The sequence below is a fragment of the Coenobita brevimanus genome, chromosome 51 (assembly GCF_032717465.1).
Source record: "Coenobita brevimanus isolate Jiangsu-jjx chromosome 51, ASM3271746v2, whole genome shotgun sequence".
In the NCBI taxonomy this organism is placed as follows: Eukaryota; Metazoa; Arthropoda; class Malacostraca; order Decapoda; family Coenobitidae; genus Coenobita; species Coenobita brevimanus.
In genome coordinates this window covers 35225541-35252003 of record NC_137004.1, presented here as the reverse complement: position 1 = coordinate 35252003, position 26463 = coordinate 35225541, and the positions used below count along the sequence as shown (strand labels likewise).

The 26463-nt window shown below is 40.1% G+C and overlaps 1 protein-coding gene across 1 annotated transcript in view; it reads left to right on the top strand.

Moving 5' to 3' along the window:
• Positions 1–26463, top strand: part of LOC145400207 (uncharacterized) — a 192579-nt gene that overhangs the window by 53287 nt on the left and 112829 nt on the right. The window contains exon 7 of the mRNA XM_080272722.1: positions 12562–12700. Within this exon, the coding sequence (XP_080128848.1) occupies positions 12562–12700 (139 nt within the window). The remainder of the gene's footprint in view (positions 1–12561; positions 12701–26463) is intronic.

Below are 26463 nucleotides of genomic sequence, written 5' to 3'. Positions count from 1 at the left end.
AAGACTTAGGTTGATTTCGGGTTATTTGGACTGAATTTGGTTGATTTAGGGTAATCTTACTGATTTAACTTGACTGGGTTGTCTTATGCTGACCTCAGTTGATATAAAATACCTGACAACTGATATAAATATTGTTCAAATCTTTCGCCATTTCCAAGTGTTAAAGGAAAAAAAAAAGGATTTGGTAAATTAGAGAGATATAGAACTATATAAAAAGACTGCATCATTGTCGAATATTCTCATACAGAAAAAGAACAGTGGCAGCCGGAGAGAGACTGCACCATAAATTATTTTTTAAGTCAGCTGAAAACTGAAATATTGTTCGAATTTTTTTTAGTCTCCCAGTATTCGTTTCTTTTTTCCACCAACTAAAGGTGGAGTGAAGCTCGCCAGTATATAAGTTATAGTGAAGAGATGTAAGACTGAGGTAGGTATATAATAAAACAGCACTCAGAGACCGGACACCTATGGCAAATTACCTTTTCCTTCCCAAAATATAACACCTTATCCTACATGTATATAATGATCCTCAGTCGTTGTAATTTTCGCGCAGTTCCCTCTACCAGGTTATCTTTTATGTGGCTGACAGACACACAGTCCACCATGCATACATACATACAGACAGACACGCAAACCGGGGCAAAAACATAATCTTACAAGAGGTATCTAGAATGACACTTCATATTATTAATTTTTGTGTACATTGGTGTGCGGTACGATTAATTTCTTTGGTTGTATGTGAGTGTGCGGTTGTATCCTTTTTTTTTTTTCTTTCTTTCTTTTTTTTTTTACAGACGATGAAGATAGGAAGGTAAAACAAATGTAAAAAATCATACAGAATTTCTCAGACTTCATCAACTCCTTTAGCCCAAGACCGTCTTTCTATTTTTCATTCAAACGTCCACACGATTATGGTTAGTCGATGAGAGACGTCTGGTGAAAAATAAACTCATTAACTTGTTTGATAATACTACACCCAAGTACCCTCCTCTTGCAGCACTCTAACCAGCCTTCTTACTTCCTGGAGCCTCTTTTCTCTCCACTTCTTTCATACATTCCTCTCATTTTGTCACTGCATATGAGTACTAGCTCCCCCACAACATCCAGTCTCTCTACATTCACGTAATATCAGTAATGTAACTGGAACTTAAAAACCATTTGCCGGAGGTGTTTGGATACGCATTTCTCCCACATACTGGCTCTGCACCGTAGGGACTCTGCCACCCACTTCGCATTATATATTATCTTGGTTTCTGAAACTGTATTTATAAACACTCCCAAACCTAAGATATGTAGCCTATAAGATTGTCTCTATATGCGCTTGCCTTCACTTAAACAGTCTGCAAACACTTTACAAACTGGAATGATAGAGCAAAAACTACGAAACATTAAGAACGTTCTGTGATAAGTTAGATCAAATTAAACGGTATGGAGAGTTGCATATCGTAACAGTCGGTTAGTATCATTCATAATTATGGCCCCAGATACTGCGAAATCCAAGGATTTGAAACCGCTTGTAAATATCTTGGAGACTGGATATTAATGTTAAAAATACTGAGCTGTGAACGAGATATTAATTTTCAAAGTACGAAACTGTGAACGCTTTGTGGTAACTGTTGACCCACATAGAGAAATGTTTATTTTAAAACTTACTTAGAATAATTTCTAAGCACGGCCCCAGATGCTGTCAGGTGCAAGGATTTGAAAGTGCTTATAAATAACGTAGAGACAGCTCCCGCCAGCCAGCGCCATTACCCTTTAAAGGTCAAGGTAAAAGTCAGACGCTTTCACTGGTAATCATGAAGTATCTCCAATGCTGCAGGCGTGTGGGGTAAGGATATTGGTTTCTTTCCCAATCGCATGTAAAGTTTTCCATCTAAATCTTTTTTTTTTTTCCAGTCAAGATAGTTATTGAGCTCTGATGCAACGAACACACCTCCGTGGAGAAAAAAATACTTTCTCTTTTGGTCCATTCTTCTTTAGTACCTCATTCCACCTAACGCCACAGTTTTATTTAGTTGAGAGAATACTGATACCATAACGCTTCTCATGGTTCCAGACAGCTTCAGTATGGTATTCCAGCTAATGCCAGATTATTTTGTTCGGCTGCGAGTGAGCCATGGGAACAGGAATATGCTTAGAATATTAGTTCTAGGAAGACATGCTTTCTGTAATAGCTAAGAAAGTAAATAAATGTAAAATTCTTACATCATTAATTCTTTTTACCAGTGACCTATCTATCTGTCTATTTGCTATTCATTCTCTGTCCTTGTTTCGTCCGACTCTGTTTGACCTGGGTCCATTTTAAGGACATACAATAAAATCAATTTTCGTTTTCTGTGACTGACTTCAAGTTATTTCTTTTTAACCAAAACAATTTTTATTTCGAAGATTTCACACAAAGCCTTTTCAGATCCATTCAATTTTTACTCCTATGTGTTTACTTTCTTTTTCTTTTCTTTCTTTCTTTTCTTTTTTTTTTTTTGTTACTCACTTCGGCTGGTTTTCTTTCCCTCCTTGAGACCTTTTGTTTTTTTTTCTATTCTTCCTTCACCACTTTTCCCTCTGAACTCTTTCTTTGATATCTTATTTCTATTTTGTTTTTTCCTCTTAATTTCTGTCCCAACGTATCTCCTCATTTCCTTTCCACTTCTCTCACTCATAATTTTCTCATTCTTTTTTTTTTTTTTTGCACTTTTCTTATCGCCTTTTTCCCTCCTCTGTTTATATATTAATTATTCTATTTTCTTTCCCCTCTCATTTGATTTCCTCCCATGTCACCTACATTATCTCCTCTATTTTTCCTTTCCACCTCAGTGTCCTGTATCTTTTTTCTCTTTCCATTCTTATATATATATATTTTTTTTCAAATTCTGCCTTGTCGTTCTTTTCTCATTTCTCTCCCAACACACCACCTACGCATTATTTTTTCTCCACATCGCTTTCCCTGCCTTTAGCTCTTTGGCGATTCTGATATTTAACATTTTTCCCCCTCTTCATTTCCCTCACTCTCCACCCCTTTTGTGTTCTCTCACTACATTTCGCTGTCCCTGATCTTTTTCTCTATTTTCCCTTCAGTCACAGCGAGTTTTTCGACTATTCTCTATCCCATTCCTTTATTTCTGTATCCTCTTCCATCATAATGCTCCTCTCTCTCTCTCTCTCTCTCTCTCTCTCTCTCTCTCTCTCTCTCTCTCTCTCTCCTTTGTCTCTATTTACCCTTCCATCATAATACTAGTCCTCCTCACTCACTCCCGCCAACACAGGGGTGCTTTACCGTCCCCCATAAGAACAGGGCTTTATCCTACCTTACTCTCTCTATCTTTCTGTGTATATATATATATATATATATATATATATATATATATATATATATACTTACAGTATATGTAATATCCATCCATCTATCTGTATCAGTCCGTCTATTTATCTATCGTCATCCAGATTCAAATTGATCGTCCTTTTGGGATTTCGGTGAAACATTTGTTATTGTACTAGACATCTTAAACACCATCCACAGTATTTTGCACATTTTTTTTTTAATTCCTGCGCCGTTATATTTAGGTTCATTTTCAGGATTTCTAAAGATAGTTTTCTAAGGGGCCATTGTTTTTCTTTAAAGCTATGAAAAATGGTGATCCCTTTCACTTACTATCTTCCTCCTATTCATCAGTGACCTGAGCTGTACAGTGAGCGCCAATAGTCGTGTCGTGAAATTTGGCGAAAACATAAGCATTCGAGCTAAACGTCTGATATATTCCGCCGTCTGGTAGGGCTTTCGTAATGTTTCACGAGTTACATTTAATCTTCGGACAAAACCGAGACACGACTATTGGCGCTCACTGTACAGTACATCTAGCCCTGTCCACCAATATGTTGATGACTCCATTCGTGCACCCGCGTCTCACAGCGTTCATTACTACAGTCACTACTGTATTCACGCAAGCTTTGGCACAGCTATCTGATATGTCTCTTCTTTGTGCTTAGAGCAAAGCAGATCGTTACCTAACCTGAGCCTTAATGTGATCTCCCACGTTAGATCACCGAAAAAAAGAGACACCAGGAATATGATGAGATGATATAGGAGTGAAGTGCGTGTTGCTGAATGTAAACGGATGTGGAAGGTTATGCCGAATTGGAAGGATTTGGGATTTTTTTTTTTTTTCAGTGCTGCGGTATTCATGTGAGACATTGTATTGAGACGGCCGGGTGTTGAGATTCCCCGTAGAGAAAATGCACGTATCGTTACTGTCATGGGCAGTATATATATATAGTTGCATCTGCATTTTCTTCCACTTATTATTGAAGAGACTGATTTCACAACAGTTGACAGTTGTAATATATTGCGTTAAAATTGTCGAAAATAAGATAATACACTGATTTCAGAACTTTTAATTCCGTATTGCACACCATTCATTCATTCATTGCCAGACGCCATGTATCCCAAACGGGGTGGCCAAAGGCTTAGAGTTAATTGTTTTACAGGGAGGGTCACTAATCCTCCACCAACCCCACTTAACACGTAGGGATGCCAGCAGCATCTGGTGTTCCCAGGCGGTCACCCATCCAAGTACTAACCAGACCCAACGCACACCAGTACCTTGATAAATATACAGAATTAGGTACGGATAATTTCGTATTAGAATAATTTTGTTAAAACAGCTTAGCAAAGATTTGGTGTGTTGAATCGACTCCATACATCCGTTAGCCCATCTCACTTTCTTACTTCATACAGAGACCTTATTCGTTTCCATATAGAATCTAGCTCTCATGTTTGAGGTGGTTCACTACATACAACACGTTTCAACGGAGTGGTTAAAGGTTTTTCGTTTCACCAAAATATCTTCTCCTCATTGACTGTTCGTGACCTATTTCTTCTCGCCGCGATGATACACCTCTCTTTATAACTGTTACTAGGTCACTAATCCTCCACCAACCCCACTTAACACGTAGGGATGCCAGCAGCATCTGGTGTTCCCAGGCGGTCACCCATCCAAGTACTAACCAGACCCAACGCACACCAGTACCTTGATAAATATACAGAATTAGGTACGGATAATTTCGTATTAGAATAATTTTGTTAAAACAGCTTAGCAAAGATTTGGTGTGTTGAATCGACTCCATACATCCGTTAGCCCATCTCACTTTCTTACTTCATACAGAGACCTTATTCGTTTCCATATAGAATCTAGCTCTCATGTTTGAGGTGGTTCACTACATACAACACGTTTCAACGGAGTGGTTAAAGGTTTTTCGTTTCACCAAAATATCTTCTCCTCATTGACTGTTCGTGACCTATTTCTTCTCGCCGCGATGATACACCTCTCTTTATAACTGTTACTATTTTGATCACTGTTCTTCAGAAGTTACAGACACACCGCTTGCATCCCTCCTCATTATGGTGAGCATGCATCTCCTTCATCCTACGCACTCCTATTTTTTTTTCTTTATCTAACTCATAAATGCAAGAGATAACCGGTACTGTCTCTCTGCTTTGGATATATGGTAAGTTCTGTAACATTCTTCCCCATTCTTTCACTGCCCATAAACCGCAGTCTTTAAAGCGCAAGGTGTCAGGGAAATTTAAATGAGTAAATCTTAAGTCTGAATTCCTCTGTGATCATTTTTTTAAAGGACAAATTTTGCAGGCTTCTCTGAGCTATGTTGTAAAAAAAAAAAAAAAAAAGTCACTTAATTCTACTACCACAATTCCCTCTACCCTCGAAATATCTTAGTCAGCCAAGACGCCTATCCTTAGCTTCGCCCTCCCATGCAGTATTCCTCTCACACTCTCTTTAAGCCTTCCACACATTTTTTCTTTTCCCTGCTACACTATCTAACACACACACACACACACACACACACACACACACACACACACACACACACACACACACACACACACACACACACACACACACACACACACACACACACACACACACACACACACACACACACACACACACACACACACACACACACACACACACACACACACACACACACACACACACACACACACACACACACACACACACACACACACACACACACACACACACACACACACACACACACACACACACACACACACACACACACACACACACACACACACACACACACACACACACACACACACACACACACACACACACACACACACACACACACACACACACACACACACACACACACACACACACACACACACACACACACACACACACACACACACACACACACACACACACACACACACACACACACACACACACACACACACACACACACACACACACACACACACACACACACACACACACACACACACACACACACACACACACACACACACACACACACACACACACACACACACACACACACACACACACACACACACACACACACACACACACACACACACACACACACACACACACACACACACACACACACACACACACACACACACACACACACACACACACACACACACACACACACACACACACACACACACACACACACACACACACACACACACACACACACACACACACACACACACACACACACACACTTTCCCCGTCGCCATCTCCTCTTTCCCTCCCTTATGGCTCAGAATATGTGAGGTGGAGAACAGGCTTTGCTTATGCGGCTGGAAAAAGCGTTAGTCTGACCCCACATCCAAAACAGTCGCCTTGCTGACATTTCCCCTTGACTGCGATGACGGATTTTCATTTTATTCAGCCCGAGCAGGTACTTTCCTCTGTTCTTTGTCAACTAGATCATTTTAAGTTTCAGAGATTTTGGACTTAACTCCTTCACTAATATGGCTCATCTTGATTTTTACATCTTCTTTTTTCCAGACGATTTTTGTCTGCGAAAATATCCTACCGCTCCAAAAAAGAATCTCCTAATCAAAAAAAAAAAAAAGAGAGAGAGAGAGAGAGAGAGAGATAGTATGGAAGGGGTTAAAAGATTTGACGCTTCCTGCATTACACCTTCACTCCTGGGATGATATAATGCTGAGAAGTGTAGTCTATTGGCGTAACCTTAAAATATAAATTACTTCCTCGAGCCGCAGGAGAATTCTGTGGTGCAAATAAAACCATCCTGCTGTACAAGAATGCAGTGTTTGACAGGACAGGAAAATTGTGTTGGTCCTGAACTCCGCGTTCAAAAAAGTGGCGTGACAGTCATCAACCACTTCATTTAGATTTAGACGGTGTCCTTAATCTTGCTGCCTCCAAACGATTTTATTCATCTTAGGAGAGACTTTCGTGGTGAGGATATTATTGTTACGGCTTGTAAGAGTGCTGGCTATGATGCAGCGTCCAGAACAATTGTCTTACAGTGCTTCACCTCTAGGCTCTGTCGCCCAATCTGCATAAAATATTTGGCATTAGCTGGAATAAATCTCAGAGTTCGGGTAGAGAAACTTACTGGCTTGATGCTGCGTTCAAAACAGTTACATTGCTATCATTAATTCCCTTATCCTGTACTGTAGTGTTTTGATTGGTGCATGTAATCCTATGTAGTTTGTGATAATAATAATAATAATAATAATAATAATAATAATAATAAAACGTTTGAACATCTCACAATTAATGGACTTGATGGTCAGCATTATTTCATAAGTGTTATTCTCATTGGCTTAGGAGGCTCTGTCTTAAACGATTTACTTAGCATATTACGCCTTTTATTTTTATTATTATCATAGTCTGAAAATATGAGATGGCATATGCGTTAAATTTGATAATAACTGATAAAAGCAAGGTACAGAGGCTACTTAAGCCAACGAGAAGGCGGGTTTTGGTGTTATTTGTCACCATAAAGGTTTGGGAGGCCAGCAGATGTTGACCTCATTTCCTTCTGGTGAAATATTCCAGGTGGGCTACTGGTATACAGAGGGAACAGGCCTTAGAGGTAGACTGGAAAGAAGTAGAGGTGATCTAAGGAAATGCTGCCTGAGAGCATGCTTAACGATTTCACGTCGATGGTATTCCTTCCCACTATATTCATTAAACGTCCACACGATTTATTTCATTTTAGAAGAAACGTCTTTTACGGATTAATGAAGACTATAATTCACCTGTTCTGTTCGAAAAATATCTCCTAAGCTCAATAAAATCGTCTGTTGGTAGTAAGAATAAAATACTACGCTGACGAAAATGCAGCCCTATTGCTGTTTCTCAAAAAAGAAAGTAATAATAGTAAGTCTCAACAAGCTGGAAATTTTGAGTATTTCCTTTCTAGTGGAATATTTAAGGTACAGTACTTGTATTATTGTGGTAACAGGCTCTTGTGGTAGGTCAGGAAAAATAGAGGAGTGCCTTGTATGGTGATGAAAAAACGGCACCTTATACTTTTAATCATCACTGTCAGAACAGACTGGAAATTTTACCCTAATTTTCTAGTAAAATATGACACGTACTCGAATTATTGGGATAGCAGGATGTAACGGCATTTGCAGATAACGAGACACAGTATTTAAAATAAAGAAGTGGTCCTAAAATACCTTCTACAATAACGAGACTACGGTTCAAAATAATATTCTCTACCACAACAACAAAAACACGAAGTTAAATGTTAGCCTAATTCCCTTCTGATGAACTGTTACATGTACTGTATTATTATTTAGGTAACTGGCTGCTATGTTAGGTTGGTACAGATATGAATCATCTATGAAAGAGATGCAATAGTGCCTTGTAAGCCGATAAATTTACGGTTATAAGTAATATTCATCACCACAACAATACACTAAATCCAGGAGACAGGTGTGCTAGTCTAGTTCCTTCTGCTGAAATATTACAGGTATTGATATTCTCCAGGTACCGTCCTCTTGGGTTAGGTGAGATAAATAGATTTAGCCTAAGGATGAGGTTTGCGTCCCTTCTAACCTGACGAGATTACTGTTCCAAGTAATATTCATCACCACAAAAATAATACCAGGCAGCAAATATTACTGTATTTCCCCCTGTAGTGAAATACGACAGGTGGTCGAATTATCAGGAAAACAGGTAACAGAGATAGATTGGGAAAATGATGTACCCTAAGGAAGAGGTGCCTAAGAGGGTCCTAGACTAACGAGATTACGACTAGTGGTAATACTGATCACCAAAGCAATGAAGGCAGGTAGCAGTAATTGATCTATCATCTTTCTGGTGAATTATTGTAGGTTATGATATTTTGGTAAGCGATTCTTGTGGATAAAGTTACCCGGAGGAAGAGGCGCTGCGGTCTCTTTTACGCTGACGAGATTGTTGCACCAAATATTATCCATCACCACAACAATAAAACCAGGCAGCAAATGTTCCCGTAGTTCCCGTCTGGTGAAATATTACAGGTAGTCGTATTATTAAGGTAACAGGCTCCAGTCCAGATTACCCCGCGTGGAAGGTCGGGAAAAATGGAAGGAGGGGTGAAATGGGAAAATGTATAGTGTAGGCCTCGCTGCGCTATTTGGGGTTGGCGTAGGAAATGGAGCGGAAGGTAGAAATGAACAGCATAGCCCCACGCTTACCCTGCCAGAGACGAAATATGTGGGAGAGTGAGGGGTGAGGAGAAGAGGGGAGAGGTGGGTGGTATGGAAAGTCAGGGTGAGATTTTTCTACGGTATGATGAGAGAGAGAGAGAGAGAGAGAGAGAGAGAGAGAGAGAGAGAGAGAGAGAGAGAGAGAGTGAGAGAGACTCAGAGTGTACGCAGTGAGTATACTGAAACAGCTGGGGAAATAGAAAGCAGAGTTATGGTTGAGGAAAGCAAAGTCGCGCTGAGGGAAGGAGTCATCATTGTTGCAGGAAGTAAAGGCAATGTCGTTGGAAGTACAGGCAGTAGTCAGTGTTATAGGATATAGAGTAAGTTGCGTCACTGCTGGGAAGAGTAGAGAAGCGTTATGTGAACAGTAAACTCCAACCAACTTTAGAATACGCCCACTTGACTAGCAGGTATCTTTTTAGCTATACGGTTACCAATCCAGCGTAGTAATTAGTCTCCTGGGCTATAACCATAAGACTTGTCACTCATTGTGGAGTCACCTGGAGGCAGCACATCATCACACAAAATTATTGTCTGAGGAAACAGCTTTGTGAAAAATAGAATCACATGGAGAAACTGGAATCATGGTTGTAGGAAGCAGTTGTAGGAAGTTATCATTATTACAACAGTAGAGTCAGTGCTGGAAGAAGTAGAATAATTGTTATAGGAGGTGGAATAACTGTTGTAGAGAACAGAATCATTGGCATAGGGAAGTAATCATTGCTGTAGGATGTAGAATCAGTGGTGTCGGAAGGAGAACCAGTACTGAAGCAAATAATCAGCGGTACAGAAGGAGTAAAACTGATGTAAGAAGTTAGTATTGAAGTAAATCGCCACTGTTGTAGGAAGCAGTGTCAGTACTAAAGAAAATCAAGTTACTCTTGAGGAAAAAAGTTACTGTTAAGGAACCCAAGGATTGCAACACAAACCAGAGTAGCTTTGTTTTCTTCTGACAGAACTGGACCACTCCCACAACATGAATAATTAATAAATTATGGATTGCATGAAATTCAGGGATTCGATGCTGTGGGGTAGGAATACAGCTTCTGAATTAAAAGTCAAATCGACACTCAAATCTGACCTGTTATCTGTGCTGAAGACTCTAGAGTCAGCGTTAAAGAATCACAATAAACACCATTAGAAAGTTACGGCGATGCTAAGAAGCTAGCATAGAAGGAAGTCGAATACGTGTTGAGGAATCCCTAGACTGTAAAGACATGCAGTTACTTTTGAGGCGAGAAGGACCAGCGTTGTGAGAAACCCGATTAAAGTGGTCGGTGAGTATCCTTCGGTAAGAATAAGGGGCATCTAAAGAGGAGGATAAAGTAGCTTAGTTATGGTTAGAGCAAGTAAAATCATTGCTGAGGAACGCCCCGATTGTTACTAAACGAAACTGCTAAGGCGAAAGAAGTTAACGCTAAGGGAAGCCTGGTTAACGTGGCCTGTGAGTCGAGTTATTGTCGAGGTTAAAAAGCATCTCAAGAAGAGGATAAAGCAGTTGAGGTACAGTAGAAAGCAATGAGTCAGTGGTGAGGAACCCAGCGATTATTCTGAGGTAAGGGAAGTACTGAGAAAAGAAAAATCAGAGTAGAGAGAATCCAATTTATCGTGGCCGGTGAGTAGTGTTACCGATGAGAAGGACTACCGGCGAGTATAAGGAACATTTAAAAGAGAAGATAAAATAGTTGAGGTAAAGCCAAATGAAGTAAATCAGTACTGAAGATCCCACCGACTGATACTAAACAAAACTGCTGAGTGCTGAGGCAAGAGAAGTTATAGATCAGACAAAGCTAAATAACATGACCGGTGATTAAAGTTATCGGTAAGGTCAAGGAGCATATAAAAAGGATGAAATAGTTTATTTACTTTAAAAAGAAGTATTGAGTCACTGCTAAGAAACACGCCGATTGTGTTGTGGTACGAGAATTGCTGAGGCCAGAGAAGTCAGCGCTCAGAGAAACCTAATTAACGTGGTCTGGGAGTAGAGTTATCGGCGAGGTTAAGGAGCGTGTAAACCAGGCGATGCAGCGAGCCCGGACGTGAGGGAACTCCGAATTAAATCGTTTTTGTTACTGGGAGGCGGACTCGGGAGATTTATGTGGCAGTCGCGGGTAATTTATTTCGATTTTTTTTATACGGTGAAAAATTGAAGCTCAGCCGTATGGAGCGCCGTGCCAGAATTTTAGAAATACAGTACGTCTCCTGACAGGTCTGACCCCAAACTTTGATACATGGAGAGTACTTGAAATATCATGCTCAGTTAACTAATGGTTTTATTTCTGATAATGGGTCATACTCTAAGTGACACAGGAGACTTCAGAGCTTTTCATCTTTAGCTACTTGCTTTCCACAGTACACCTTAACATTCCCTTCAGTGTTATGTACATTGCTTTAATATCGATTCCGTTTGCTTCACAAGAGGATTTTGAAGGATAATGTGGAGAATAATTTTCTTAGGAAGAGGTGCTACGAAATTTCCAGTGCCACCTAGAATACGACTCAATGAATTAGCATTATCGTGTTGCATTTTATCGAAAAGTATATGACGCATCTTTTTCCATGGAAGCACAATGTATGTACTTTTTGTGTGAAACCCTCATGAGACTGCATAGGTGCCATTACTCTGGGTAACTGTTAACGTAAACTGACGGAAAACATATGCACAAAATCAACAGCAAAAAAACTCCCTCCCTTGTTGTATTAGATAACTAGCCTTAGATGTACAAGAGGGAGATGGCAATGATTTTGACGACTCTGTATTTTATTTAAATTAATTAGAGCCATGTGATGCAGGATCCTGTAGAAGACAGTTACAGTAGTAGTGCCCATGAAATTCATCTTTTGGTTCTGATGGTTCGGCTGCTGACAACGAGCGAGAACCTCAGTTGAAAATGTGGGGTCTACCGATGTGCACGGTCAGACAGCTTATCTTTAAGAAACAGAAGTATGAATATAATCCTAAGTTTTATATAAGTTGACTTTTTACCACCGTATGTTTTCTCATTTTCCACCAGGTGACAAGACAGCAGCCATCCAGAGGAGAACCTCGGGCAGTGCGGGGCTGGCTGGTGTGCGTCGGTGGTGGTGGGTCGTCCTGCCCTCCATCGCATCCCTCCTATGGGCAGCCATCGCCTCCACTCATCTCTTTTTAAAGTGAGACCAAGCCTTGGGGACCCACTCATCATCTCGCTGCGATTCTAATATGTCGATGGAGGTCTCTTGACTCCATCTCCACCACAGTGCACCTCCGGGCGGCCTCTGCTGTGTAGGGGCCAGACTTGTGCTGCCCTGCTCACCGTGTTTATATCGGCCGTGTTCTGCTTGGCATAGGAGGCTTCGTAACACCTTTTCTTTGCCGATTTATTCTGCGTGTTGGACCCTAACATCCTCTTGTGTGTATTTTTGTTAATAGAGTTTAAATATCGACGTAATTTTACACCAGTAACATAAAATAGGATGCTAAGGCGCATAGTCCAAAATAAATCGCTAGGGAAAAGGTGTCACGACCAAAAGCCAAATAGACTATGGCCCTACGTGTACCACCCATATCCTGCTCAGCCCTCGCTCGCCCATCCTTGTACAGCATGTCCGTATGGAGTGACTGTAGCGTTTTTTTGTTTTTTGTTTTTTATTGCCTTTACATCATACCTTTAGGTTGCATTTAGATTCATTTCATTTGCTCCCATCATCTGCCTGAATCATACAATTATCCATCAACCTCTCATTGCCTCTATCTACACACTCATAATCATCGATCTTTCACTACATTTTCCCCTCACATTGCTTTACACCATCTGGCATTAGACGTTTTGGGAACCTCCATTCTGTGTTTACATCATACCCTTAAAAATCCATCACCTCATTTCCTTTGTCTACAAACTCATTTATATATAACCATCGATAGTTCCCTCCTCATCATATCCTTTAAGCTTCAACAGTCACTCATTCACTCTTTCACTCCGCCTCGACCCATAAAAACTTTCTTACGACTACTGGTGGGGATAGCCTTGTATGCAGGTAGTTGGCGTGGAAAGGAACGACACGTAAAAATGGGGACCTCAGCCGGGGAGTAAAAAAACGAAGGTTAACGGGAAGAGAAGTAATTTCATGTGGAAGAGACGAGAACTGATGAGGACAGGTGGAAAAGAAAAGAGGGAGTGGGAGGCGATGGATGCGAGAAAAGAGAGGTAAAGCAGAATGTCAAGGAGAGAAAACAGAGGTAAAGCAGAATGTCAGTGAAAGAAAGGAGAGGTAATGCAGTGTTAGTCAGAGAAAAGAGAGGTGAAGCAGAATGTCAGGGAGAAAAAGAAGAGGTAAAGCAAGGGTTTGTAGTTAACGATAATGCCGGTGAGAGGGAGGGTGGGTAATAGAGGGTAATGCTGTCAGTTATATTTATTAATGAAGACTAATATGAGAGGAAGGAACTGGAAAATGAAAGAGGGTTTGAAACACCAGGAAAGTGAAAGGTGATATACAGATTTAACGAAGGTGATCCCCGAAGTGAAGCTCACAAAACAGAACACCAGAACAGAGGAACTCTGTCGTATTCATCAACGATTCCATTACAGAATGTGTTAAGTAAAGAAGCCATTATAATACCAAGTTACCAGCGTCATCATCTAGCCCTTATTACCACCAAAAGGTTGGATGTGGTAAAATGTGAATATGTTTCATTTAAGCAATAAACAGCCCATGACTAAAAACACTTAAAAATATATAGATAAAATTCAATGCATTCGCCCACGAATGCGTATCGTTCGCCATCATTAAAAGAAACTAGATCAGCAATCATCTGGCAGTTGGAGGCATATCAATGCAACTTCGCCAAAATCAAAGGAAAAAGTCATTGGATTTTGCAGTTTACTGCTAAGTTAAACATCACGCTAGTATTCAGATGCCTAAAGTCAGGGGTATGATGTTGGTGAAGGTGAATGAGTATAATAGGCCTTTGAAGAATTTCTAATAGTTTTCTTTTAAATAGCCGTTCCCCTCATTGAGGATATGATAAAGACTGGTGAATAATGGCAGGCTATAGGAAAAAGTTAGCTGGTATTTTTTCATGCAAAATCCTCTGGCTATCCGAGGAATGTTATCGCAGCTTCGCCATTTTTTTCCAACAAACAAGCCGTACATCCCAGAATACTTCTCACAAAGTTAGGGTACCACTTTGCCCACTTGATTTTGAGATATTTTTGAAACAGCTTCACACACACACACACACACACACACACACACACACACACACACACACACACACACACACACACACACACACACACACACACACACACACACACACACACACACACACACACACACACACACACACACACGCAAGCACGCACGCACGCACGCACGCACGCGCGCAGGCTATTATAATATCAACTAGCTAGGCAGACGATAATAGATGCTAGAAACATATATATATATATATATCGACTGTAAAGAAATTCAGCCGACTTGGTGTCGGGGCCGCATGTGGCAGCATCACTTTTCAGCAAAGAATTGTTGCTGCTTCCTGCAAGTGTCTGGGTGACACCACTTCCTGGAAAGGAGGAAAAACACCACTGATGAAGCGCGCGAGGCGGCTCGGAGTGAGGAGCAAGGCATCAAAGGGAGACAGCCGCTAAGGTTAGGATTCATAAAGATTTCGGAGCAATTCTTACGATAAATGTATCTTCGTGGCAGTATATATTCATATTAGAGAATGGTTAGCTCTGTTGTTTATTTTTACGTAATAAACATTCACTATACTCGTAGTTTGGGCGTGAAATGTTTCGAAGATATGAGTGAAAATAAAGGTATAAAACAAGCAATCTTATACACGACTTAAGCTCAAGAAAGTTATGAATTCGTGTACACTGGGTGCAACATCCAGCTCACAAATAAAAAAAAAAATAAAATAAAAATAATAATAATAATAATAATAATAATAATCCAGTTTCGATTCCTCGAGCAATTAGACTCCTGAACAATATTGATATCTAATTTGTCCCTCTCCATTAGACAATAATATTGAGGATCTTGATATAACACTGATTACTGGAAGTCGTATTCTAGGCCTCTTCTTACTGGACTCCTCTGTCACTCACTGCTCGAGCAAATTATATATATATATATATATATATATATATATATATATATATATATATATATATATATATATATATATATATATATATATATATATATATATATATATATATATATATATATATATATATATATATATATTTTGGAGCCTCTGTGGTACAGAGGTAAAGTGTGCGTTTTCGTACACTGATGTTCGGGGGTTCGCGCCCCGCCTGGGTAATAAACTTTGGGAGCGTTCTTCTGGCCACGTACCGCATTGGCGGACACAAGGGGTGCTGTAGTTGAACCAGTGTCGCATACTGAAGTATGCTTCCACCCGGTCGGCTTGCGCGGGCCGATTACACTTGGTTCACAGACTACAGGTACACACACATGCAAAGCCACTCCAACACAACAGTTACTCTTACAAGCACTTCTCACCCTACATACAATCTCTACTAGACAACCTAAGCCACTTGGTTGAGATACATTGGATGTATCGTCCCCAGTTCGGTAGGGATAGGCCGGTCCTGTAGTGGACATTCAAACGGCTGATGAGATGAGATGAGAGATGTATGTATATTAGATATACACTGGAACTTGATTCCGGTCATTTACTTCAGGCCGGAACTTCAATTTTTATGAAGTTCATATTCCGGCCAGAACTTCAGAAAGATAACCGGCCGTAACCGAAACTTTTAACTCATATGTTACTGGACCAGATGTACAGCATTTTTTTCCCCTCAGCCATGTTGTAAAATGTTTTTTTCTTACCCGTCACCTTCATCAAAATGCATAAAAGTAATTATTGTTAATGATATAATTGAGTTACATATGTATAAAAAATATAGAAGATCATAATATGCACTGTATGACACAGCTGATCAAAAAGTGTTCTTTTTCTTTTTCAGCCTGGTTAAACTGAAATATAAATTTATTCATTGATTTTGTATTTACTTGCCAGCATCTGAGAGGGGGAAGCGTGAAAGATTGTGTTGGCGGAAAAGAAGTTGTTTTCCAGTCCGAGGTAGCAAGCGTATGCGTTTCTCCTCGTATACATTGACAGCTTCATGAAACAGTCTTTCAGAGTAGACTGAAGAAGCAGGACAGGACAATTAGGTTCTTACATCTTTGAAAATTATAAGATAAACTGTTCTAAACTCTTCCAATATTCCAATGGGGTCCTGGCGTACTTTTCAGTGTCATATGCTATTTCACTAAGAATTTAGGTTTTACTAGTTATTACAGTATTTATTTTGGTTGATATTTCTTTAACTACATAATTATTTGGTGATAATTCTACATGCTTCACACATAGTAAAATAAAAAGTGGATGTAATTTCATCTTACCTTGAAGCACACAAATAAATGTATTCAATTAAAGTGTGATAAAATTACAAATATAAAAACCGAATGGCTTACTTGTACTTAGTTTTGAAAGGTTAGTTAGAAAATGACTTGGAAATGTAAACAAAAAATAGGCTTACATTTACTGCATTGTAGTTGTATGTTTGTCAAGAATATTTTTATTCCATCAGTTCACTTTCAGTTCCTGTTCCGGCCGGCGCTAGTTCTGGTTCCGGCCGGAAATCGATATGCTGGTTCCGGAACATCCCTAATATATATACCGGTGTATTCATTATATATATGCAACTGAAAAGCACGTCGACAACTTAACATGGTAAATTTCATGAAGGAAGTATTATGTAAGCAAATATAATATTATATTAAAGCGTATCACTTGGACTGGAGTTAATGGGTGAGTTTGCTTAAATGGCAACAATAAGATTAACCATATGTTAATCAGTGATGTGTCGAAACACAGTAAAGAGATAACTAAGGTTGATATGTAAGTGATGTACGTAGTGTTAAGTGATGCTGGTATAAGATAACAAGGGTTAGGAAGGGAGGGAGGGTAACACACATGGAAAGCAGGTCAGTTTTCATTGTAACAACGAAGGAAACACTATTTCTAGTCAGTATATCTATATCCTAGTCATCACTCAGCTGCCGTCATATTCAGCAAAAAAAATTTGTACTCTCAACGGCGGAAAAGGGTTAGGAAATTGAATAATCGTGGAATCTAGTCTCCTCCCCTGACATACTCGTGTTTTTATTTCATCCTTGCTACTTTCAGTTTATTGTGTTCTGCATGGAAAGAGAGGTCAGGTTGTGAAGAGGGTAGTGGAGCGTGTTTCTAACAATGACCACAAAAGATTCTTCAAAGTTAACATAATTTTATGGTAATAGCAGAAATAAAGATGACAACCTGAGGCTTAATACGGGAAAGATAATGAAGCAAAGATTCATTCATTCATTCATTGCCAGACGCCATGTATCCCAGACGGGGTGGCCAATGGCTTAGAGTTAATTGTTTTACAGGGAGGAGCACTAATCCTCCACCAACCCCACTTGACACGTAGGGATGCCAACAGCATCTGGTGTTCCCAGGCGGTCACCCATCCAAGTACTAACCAGAAGCAAAGATAAAAGTATTAAATGAACTTATGCGTATCTCAGAAGTTGCTATTTCTCCTCGCTCTGTTTACCAAGCCTTGGGAAAACTCTGAATTCCACTACTGTCCCGAGGGCTTACAACTCCTCTGATTCAAGTCCCGAAAAAGAAAAGCGCACTGGACCTCACCACCCTTATTTGAAGTTGGAGTGACGATAATGACGCCTACAATCACCAGTTTCATCTTTTTTTTGTTTTTTCATCCTAACCCCCTTGAATCCGATGACGTAGTGTTCATTTTATTCCTGCTGCCACCAGACCATTTTCATTAACTTGGGAACGACCTTTAGTAGTGAAGGGTTAATGGAGGCTATATTTAATCCCCTCAGTTCGAAAAATCTATTATCATAATCAGAGTGAAGTTATCAGGAGAGAGCGGAGAGCAAATGAAAATACGTCATCGGGCTGAAGGGGTGACGAGGCCGTATGTTTGTTTTCATGCCCTACGTAATGGAGTTTTATAAGTGTGAATGTGAGTCAGACATGCTGTTTACCCCCAAAGCTTCAGATCTCCACAACCGCCGCCGTTTCCTTACTAAAAGTCACTGCATCAAACTCCAGTGCTCCAGCTCATAGACTGATAATGTCTGTGCGTATTTCAGGCTCCTTTGCCGCCGTCACATTATTTTTCCTTTCAAAATGAGAGTTTTCAGTACTTTCGTAATTACTCATTATTAACTTCAACTCCAAACAGTCCACTGATTGTAATATATTTTCTTATGCATTACCAACAACTTCATATCTTCAGCGTTTGCCTAGAATAAATCGCAAAATGTACTCTTAATTTCAGCGACCTTCTCTCAGAAAATTACAGTATGAAACACACACACACACACACACACACACACACACACACACACACACACACACACACACACACACACACACACACACACACACACACACACACACACACACACACACACACACACACACACACACACACACACACACACACACACACACACACACAAAACTCTTTTTGATAGTCAAGGAACACACGTCAAGCTTTTGTGTAAGGAATTACCTAAGACATAATGCTAAATTATGCAGATCTCGTGAATCACTAATTGAACTTTTATTCTTCAAAAACTCTTACGTGAAACTGGGCTCACGATGGAGATGTCCAGATTCTCTCACAAAGCGCTAGGACACTGGTATATCTCCCACGGTACTGAAACATTCTAGAACATTCTGTGGGAGACGATGACATTTACGACAGAGAATCATTTGTTAGGACGCAGGACTTCTCTCAGTACAGACCACGTAAGCCAGTGTTTTCGTCGATTATGGAAGGTCCCTTGCACCTCTTCCTTTTCAGTTTATGTTTGTGTCTGTTATTTATACAATCTAAGCTGATATTAGAATTAAAAAAAAAGCAAGCAATAGAATAATTGGATGTAGTATGCCAAATATATACCTAAGGAAGAGGTGTAGGAAAGCCTCTTAAGTTGACGAAAATGCTATCCTTCGACACTGAGACACAAAGCGATCTGTTTCCTTGTTTTCTTTGGTGTGTAGAGCCCGTTGCCTGGAGTCTGATGCATAGACACTGTGTAGCTCGTGTTTGTGTTTTGATATAAGTATGATGTGAAGCTGTATATACATATAAACCTACTCAATGGAAGACTATTATAATGATATTTATATAATAAAACTACCTTTTAATGTTTGTTTTTATTCAAGACCCTCTGAAGATAAGAGAATTAGTTACCTATTTACTTATTGTGTAGCCACAATAAGGAAGCTTCGCCATGAGTACATTTTACATTTGTCTCAATAACTTGCTAACTGTATGCTTAACTGTAACCGTATTCCTTTCAGATAAAGAGAGGGACCACAGCTATATTTCTGTATAGTTAAGAGCTATGCAGCTTTTGTGATTTTCTCTAAAACATGTTACAAAGTAAACTCTGAGCAACTTTGAATTCGGTACTTTCCACTAGGCTAAATGGCAAAATATTCAGCCAAAATTCTCAGCAAACTTTTTTAACAGGATTTTAAAGAAACAGCTGCATCTCAACTAGTTTCTGAGATATTTCAATTTCAAATGTCCAATATTTGCACCAGAAATGAGTATATGACCTTCAAAAATAGGTCAAGGTCTTCAATATTTGGCACAAGTACTTGGGTTGCCCTAGGGTACCTTCCTGTATGGAATCATCAAGATCCAAGAAAAAAAGTGAAAGAAAAATAATAATAATAATAATAATAATAATAGTAATATTAACAATAATAATAGCAAAGCAATAATCTTTGCCATATATATGGCGAAACGTAATCAGTGGGTTATAAGGGGAGGCGGTGGCTCAATCGGTAGAGAGGTGGCCTGCAGTCCTGCCGAACCCAGGTTCAAATCCCGGCTGGGTCAGGGAACAGTTTAAGGATTTGAATTTCTTAAAAATCAGAGTTTACTGATCTACCAGAAGACCCGCCTACGTGTCGTAAAATTACCCCCGCTAATACCAATACACCAGTCCTGTATGAGACAGCCCCAGCATGTATTCAATATGGCCGGTGGGTGTTAACGCCAAGGTGGTGACATGTAGAGGTGTATGGTATGTACGAGGACTACTGATCCTTGAGAGCAGGCTGTGAAACCTATGCCCAGAGTCGGATGCACACAAAAAATAAATAAATGAATAAATAAAAAGCAATGTACTAAGATTTAATAGCGTCAAGTAACTAGACATGATGTCAAATTCATGTACGGATATCTTATTATATTTACTAATGTAATATTTCTCCAGCTGTGTCCGTTCTCATGATAACCTATATCATTAAACAGGTGCTGCAAAATTAAATTCCTCACAACATGTCGAAACGTTGAACATGTAAGTTTTGTCGAGGGCACCTCCATTGTCGTTTATTACTCCTGCCAAGGAGGTTATGTTTTTCCCAGCATTGGTTTGTTGGCAGTATTACTCAAAAAGTTATGATCGAATTTTGCTGAAATCTTTTGGAGGGTTAGGGTATGGGCCAAGGAACAATCCATTAGATTTGGTGGCGGTCCCGATCGTCATCCGGATCCAGGAATTTTTTTTAGGATTCTTTACTATTGCGGGATAGTGGCAATTTCAACATTTTTGCTCCTTATTCGATGAATAATGTCTACAATGCTTGCACTTCAGCCATGGTGGAAGTTTGGAATCCCTGATTGTTCTTCATTATTGTCATCATCGCCTCTGTTAGTGAAATACTGATGTTTTCTGAATATAATATATTGTCAATTTATGTTTGTACCTTTCCTGTTTTCTTCTTCGTTTATTTCGTTTTATATCGTAGTTTTTCTTAATTTTTATTCGCATTTGCATTCAATCTTCCGTGCCTCCTCTGCCACATTGTTGTCATTCACCTCATCTCTTCCTCCCTGGCCTTTCATATTCCCATTCTTTTCTTTCATTCCTTCCTCGGTTTTATTGAAAATCTTCATTTCGTCCTTCACCTTAGCTTCCTCCTTACATAGCATCTCTTTTAGCTCTCACAGTCCTCCACTCTGATATTTCTTCCTTGCTTCCTTCTTTTTCTTTCGTGATCTTTAGTTCTTTCTTCTATTTTCCTTATGCTTTCCTTCCTCCTCTCCCTGCTCATCATCCTCCTAGTCACCCACCTCATACCTATACTTAACATAATAATTTGTACCCCACCGTCTCATCCCCTGCTTCCCCTCCCCTACTTTGCAACTTTAATATTGTCTTTACCTCGCCGTCGTGTCCTCCCTTCCATTTTCTCCCTCACAGCACTTTTAAACTACATTCTTTCCCATTATTTATCACGTTCCCTGACTTGTTTTTCCCTATTAAATTATGATCTGTCTTCTGCTTAGCATCGTCTCCCATGCATAACCCTTTGTTTAGACACTTTTTCCATTTGCCTTTTGATCTATCCCTTCCCATGTTTTATGCATTTTTGTACCTCTCTCCTTTCATTCCTTTCTGTCTCTCTCTCCTCTTGTAATACAGACATACATAAATCACTGTCTTCTTCCATCCTGGCATTTTCATATTTTGTACTGACTTCACCATTCTTTCTTTCCTTCATTGCGTCTTGTCCTTGACCATACTCTTTCTCCAAATACTCAGTTAACCCATCTTATCCAGCCATATCCTTCCCTTGTAATATACCCTCGCTTTCTCCGCCCTTTCTGATTGTCCCCTCTGTCCTTCCTACTCTTCCTTCCTACATTCTTGTCTTTCTTCTTGGTTCCTGTATACCCATACTTCTTTATAGTGACCTTTATCATTTACAGCCCCTCCTTTATTATTCCCTTTTCTTTTCTGTCCTTCCATCCTACCTTCCTTCCTGCCCTCTGTCCTTCCTTCATTCTATTAAGCCTTGTAGTCTCCTCATTCTACCCTTCTTAACTATCCATACATTCTTCTTTCCTTCATTCCTTTCCCTTTCCGTGGTGTCTTCTCTCACTCTTGCCACCCTTCCTTACTTTCCATATTTTCTCTCTTGTCCATTATACTCTTCCTTCCTCACTGATTAATTCTAGTTTTCTCTCTCCCTTTTTTTCCTTCCATAGCATTCTCCCTTCCTCCAACCAGTACACTTTCTTGCTGTCTCCCTTCTTCCTTTCCTCCTTTAATTAACTTCTTTATAATCTCTCTTGTTCTTTTTTCTTTCTCTTTATTCCTCCCCTTCATCTTCCTTTCTAGCTTTGTCCATTCCCTGTATTCTTACTCTCCTCTTTTGCATGCTTCCTTGCCTTCCTTACATTCTATCTTGTCTTTCCATTCTTCCTTCCTATTACCTGTCTTCTCTCTTTCCTCCCCTCTTAATTATCCGCACATTCTTTTCTCCCCTTCCTTCCCTCCTTCCTTCCTTCCATCCTCCCTTCCTTCCTACTCATAATTACCACCTCTCTTTTCACCCTTCCTCATCATCCTTACACTCTCTCCTCCCCTTTTCTTCCTTACCCTCCTTTGTACCCTTCCTTACCTTCCATACAATCTCCCCACCATTTCCTTGCTTCCAACCTATTACTTGTCGCTCTCTCTTTCCACCCTTCCCTACCTTTTCGCCTCCCTCTCCCACCCTCATTCCTTCCTTCCTTCCTTCCTCTCCCTTCCCTCCAACTCAGGAAGGCACAGAGCGGCGCGACTCCAAGGTGACATCCAATCTCCCGACCCACTCTCACGTCTGGTTGAATACCGTCTCTGTTCCTGGATCACAAGGTTGATCTGTGCCACGGGCGAGAAGAAAAGGAGGCGAGGAGGAAGAAATCGAAAAAGGTAGAATAAGTCGGGTGATATGGAAGAGAGGGAATCGGAGTGAATGGAGAAGATAGTGTCTGCGTTTTTAGGTGAGAAGGTAGAAATTGGAAAAAGGGGAGCTGCTAGGGTGTCGAAGAAAGAGGGGATCGGAGAGAATGGGATATTTGGAGTAAGAGCTAAAAATCAAAGAGGGGGAATCACAGAGAGTGGAGAATATAGTGCTGGGAGATTGGGTATCTAGGTGTGGATTTAGAAACTGAAAAAGGGGAATAAATCCGGTGCTATGGAAGAGAGAAAGGACCGATGAGAACGGAGAAGACAGTAATGGAAATGAGGTATTTAACTGGGAACTTGCGAGGAACGAAGAAAATACAAGCTAAAAGAAAAGGATGGGGGAGGGGGGAGCATGCATGCATGGGTAGAAATAGAAGACGAAGGGAAACATTAGTGAAGAGTAAGTGAGGTGCTACGGGAGAGAGAAAATAATGAAGATTGTGCACAAAATGGGGAATTAAGCAAAGACTACAAGGAAAAAAAAAGGGGGGAGAGGACTAGAAATAGAGACAGAATTTGAGGAAAGTTCAAGGGCAGGAAAGAAAAGATTAAGGGGAAAATCTGAAGGTGGGTGCTATGGAAGAGAGGGGATCGGAGAAAATGGAGATGATAGTGCTGCAAATGGGGTATTTAGTGGGAAATTCGCAAGGATTGAAGAAAAGAGGGGTTCGAAAAAAGAGAAAGAATTTGGGGGAAGGTGCAGGGGTAAGAACGAAAAGATGAAGGAAATGGAGAACCGAGGAAGGGTCGGGAACAGATGCGAAGGGGAGATAAGAGAGAATGATGAAGAGAGGAGAGCTCGATAGCGGGAATTATTAAAAGGGACACACATGCATATACGACAGGACTCGATAAAAAAAGATTGTGTCGAGGAAAATTATGATGTGGAATGAATAATATGACTAAAAAAAATTGTACATATGTTCGTAAACTCTTATAACCTTAAACAGACAAAACTCTAAGCTGATTTATCCCTTTTACCAAGATGACTTAGTCTTTATTGTGTCTCCAGAAAGGCATTGTATATTTAAACTGGAAAGTCTTTAAAAAGTGAGCTATGTAGGTGAGACGTCTGTACCATGGATGATGTTTTTATTTTATTTTTTTTTATATCTGTAGCTGTTTCTGTTATTTACATTCTTATTTATACGGTTCTGTGAGGAGACTTATCATCCCAGCATAATTATGGCAGCGATGCCGCTACCTACCTGCCTATCTATACATCTAATGTAATATAATCTATGAGGCTCGAAATGTTTTGCTGCTTGTAAGCAACACTATAATACAATTCGTCAGGGATAAAAGTAATAAACATCCCATAGATGTAAAGCAAACCCAACGAAAGATAATACGCTTGCTTTTCTTACTACACCGGTCGGTACGTTTCAGACCGCAAATAACATGGATGGTAAGATGTATTCCCAAATGGATCCTTTATACCTCTGAAACATAGTTGTTCCAATACAGCATATTAAAGAGCAAAAGTACGCCGACACTAGTCTGCTGGCTGTAGCAATGGAAGTTTTTTTTTTTTTTACGCCATAAGAACATGAAGCATTCAGGAAAACAGTCATAGCAGGAAGGATACTCTCAGTCGTTTGGGGAGGAATGAGAAATATTCAGGATAAGAAGTGCTGCCGAGGACTGTCAAAGTATATTTGCTAATGGCTGTACACTTGCAGGGAACTATAGTCACGAAAATCTGTGAATGTAAATGCAATTTTGGACACACACACACACACACACACACACACACACACACACACACACACACACACACACACACACACCGACGGGGAAGGGGGGTGCTTTAGTTGCCATCGCTGTAATTGAGAATGATTGCATGAACAAATTGCATTTACCGTTTTCTCCATCACTGAGGTATTTTTAGCCACTGCAATAGAGACACGAGTCCTCTATCGTGAATGAGTTATTAGTTTTCGTTGATGTTAGCGCGTGGCTAACTTATGACGCCGAAGGGGAAGGACCTGGGAAATTATAACTGTCAAATCTTCCTAATAATTTGTCCCATAATCTCATATTTCGTATCTATTGCATTTCTCTTCTGAGGGATGAGATAATGAACGGTGATATGAAGACCGTATAGCCCACAAGGAAGGCAGGAAAGCATACATTTCTAGCGTGACTGTTGAATGAACCAGCACACACACACATACACACACACACACACACACACACACACACACACACACACACACACACACACACACACGGCGTTGATCAAAGTAAATTAGCTCACATTCAAGGGAACATGGATCGAAGCACGAGATGAGTCGTCCAAAATCCCTCTCACCAGTTATTATTTTCCTCACCATTTCACGAGACAAAGGAAAGTATCCCATTAGTTTCTTTTGCATTTTATAATTCATGGTTTTGATCCATTAAATCAACAAAGAAGTTACCGCTAGTCTTACTGAGAACTTCAGTTTTGTCTCGCGAACTGCTTCATTTCTTCACGACCAGCGCTACTATTTCTCCCAGCTCCCCCTACCCTAGCATCCTCCCCATCCCATGCATCCTATCTGCATCAGTCCATCCCAGACACGATCGCGGATAACGGCTGATGGAACTAGCAGCGATGTTTTTATTACTCAGTGGTTTCTCCATATTCAGCAAGACTTCTGTGCATTCGTACATGGGAGGTAGACAGCAAAATCCATAGACAAGATGGTAGCTTTATAGTGAGTGAATCATTAACGCAATGACAATGACGGAGATCTTACACCGTCTTATGCTTGCCTCCTTTATACAATTACATCTAGCTAACTGTATACTACTAGCGGATTTAGTTCTTCCTACCATCAGACGGTTTAGCTTTTGCTGTTAACAGATTTAATTTAATATTACCAAACTGGTGAATGAACGAACACACACACACACACACACACACACACACACACACACACACACACACACACACACACACACACGCGCGCGCGCGCGGCGTTGATCAAAGTAAATTAGCTCACATTCAGGGGAACACGGGTCGAAGCAAGAGATGAGTGGTCTGAAATCCCATTCACCAGTTATTGTTG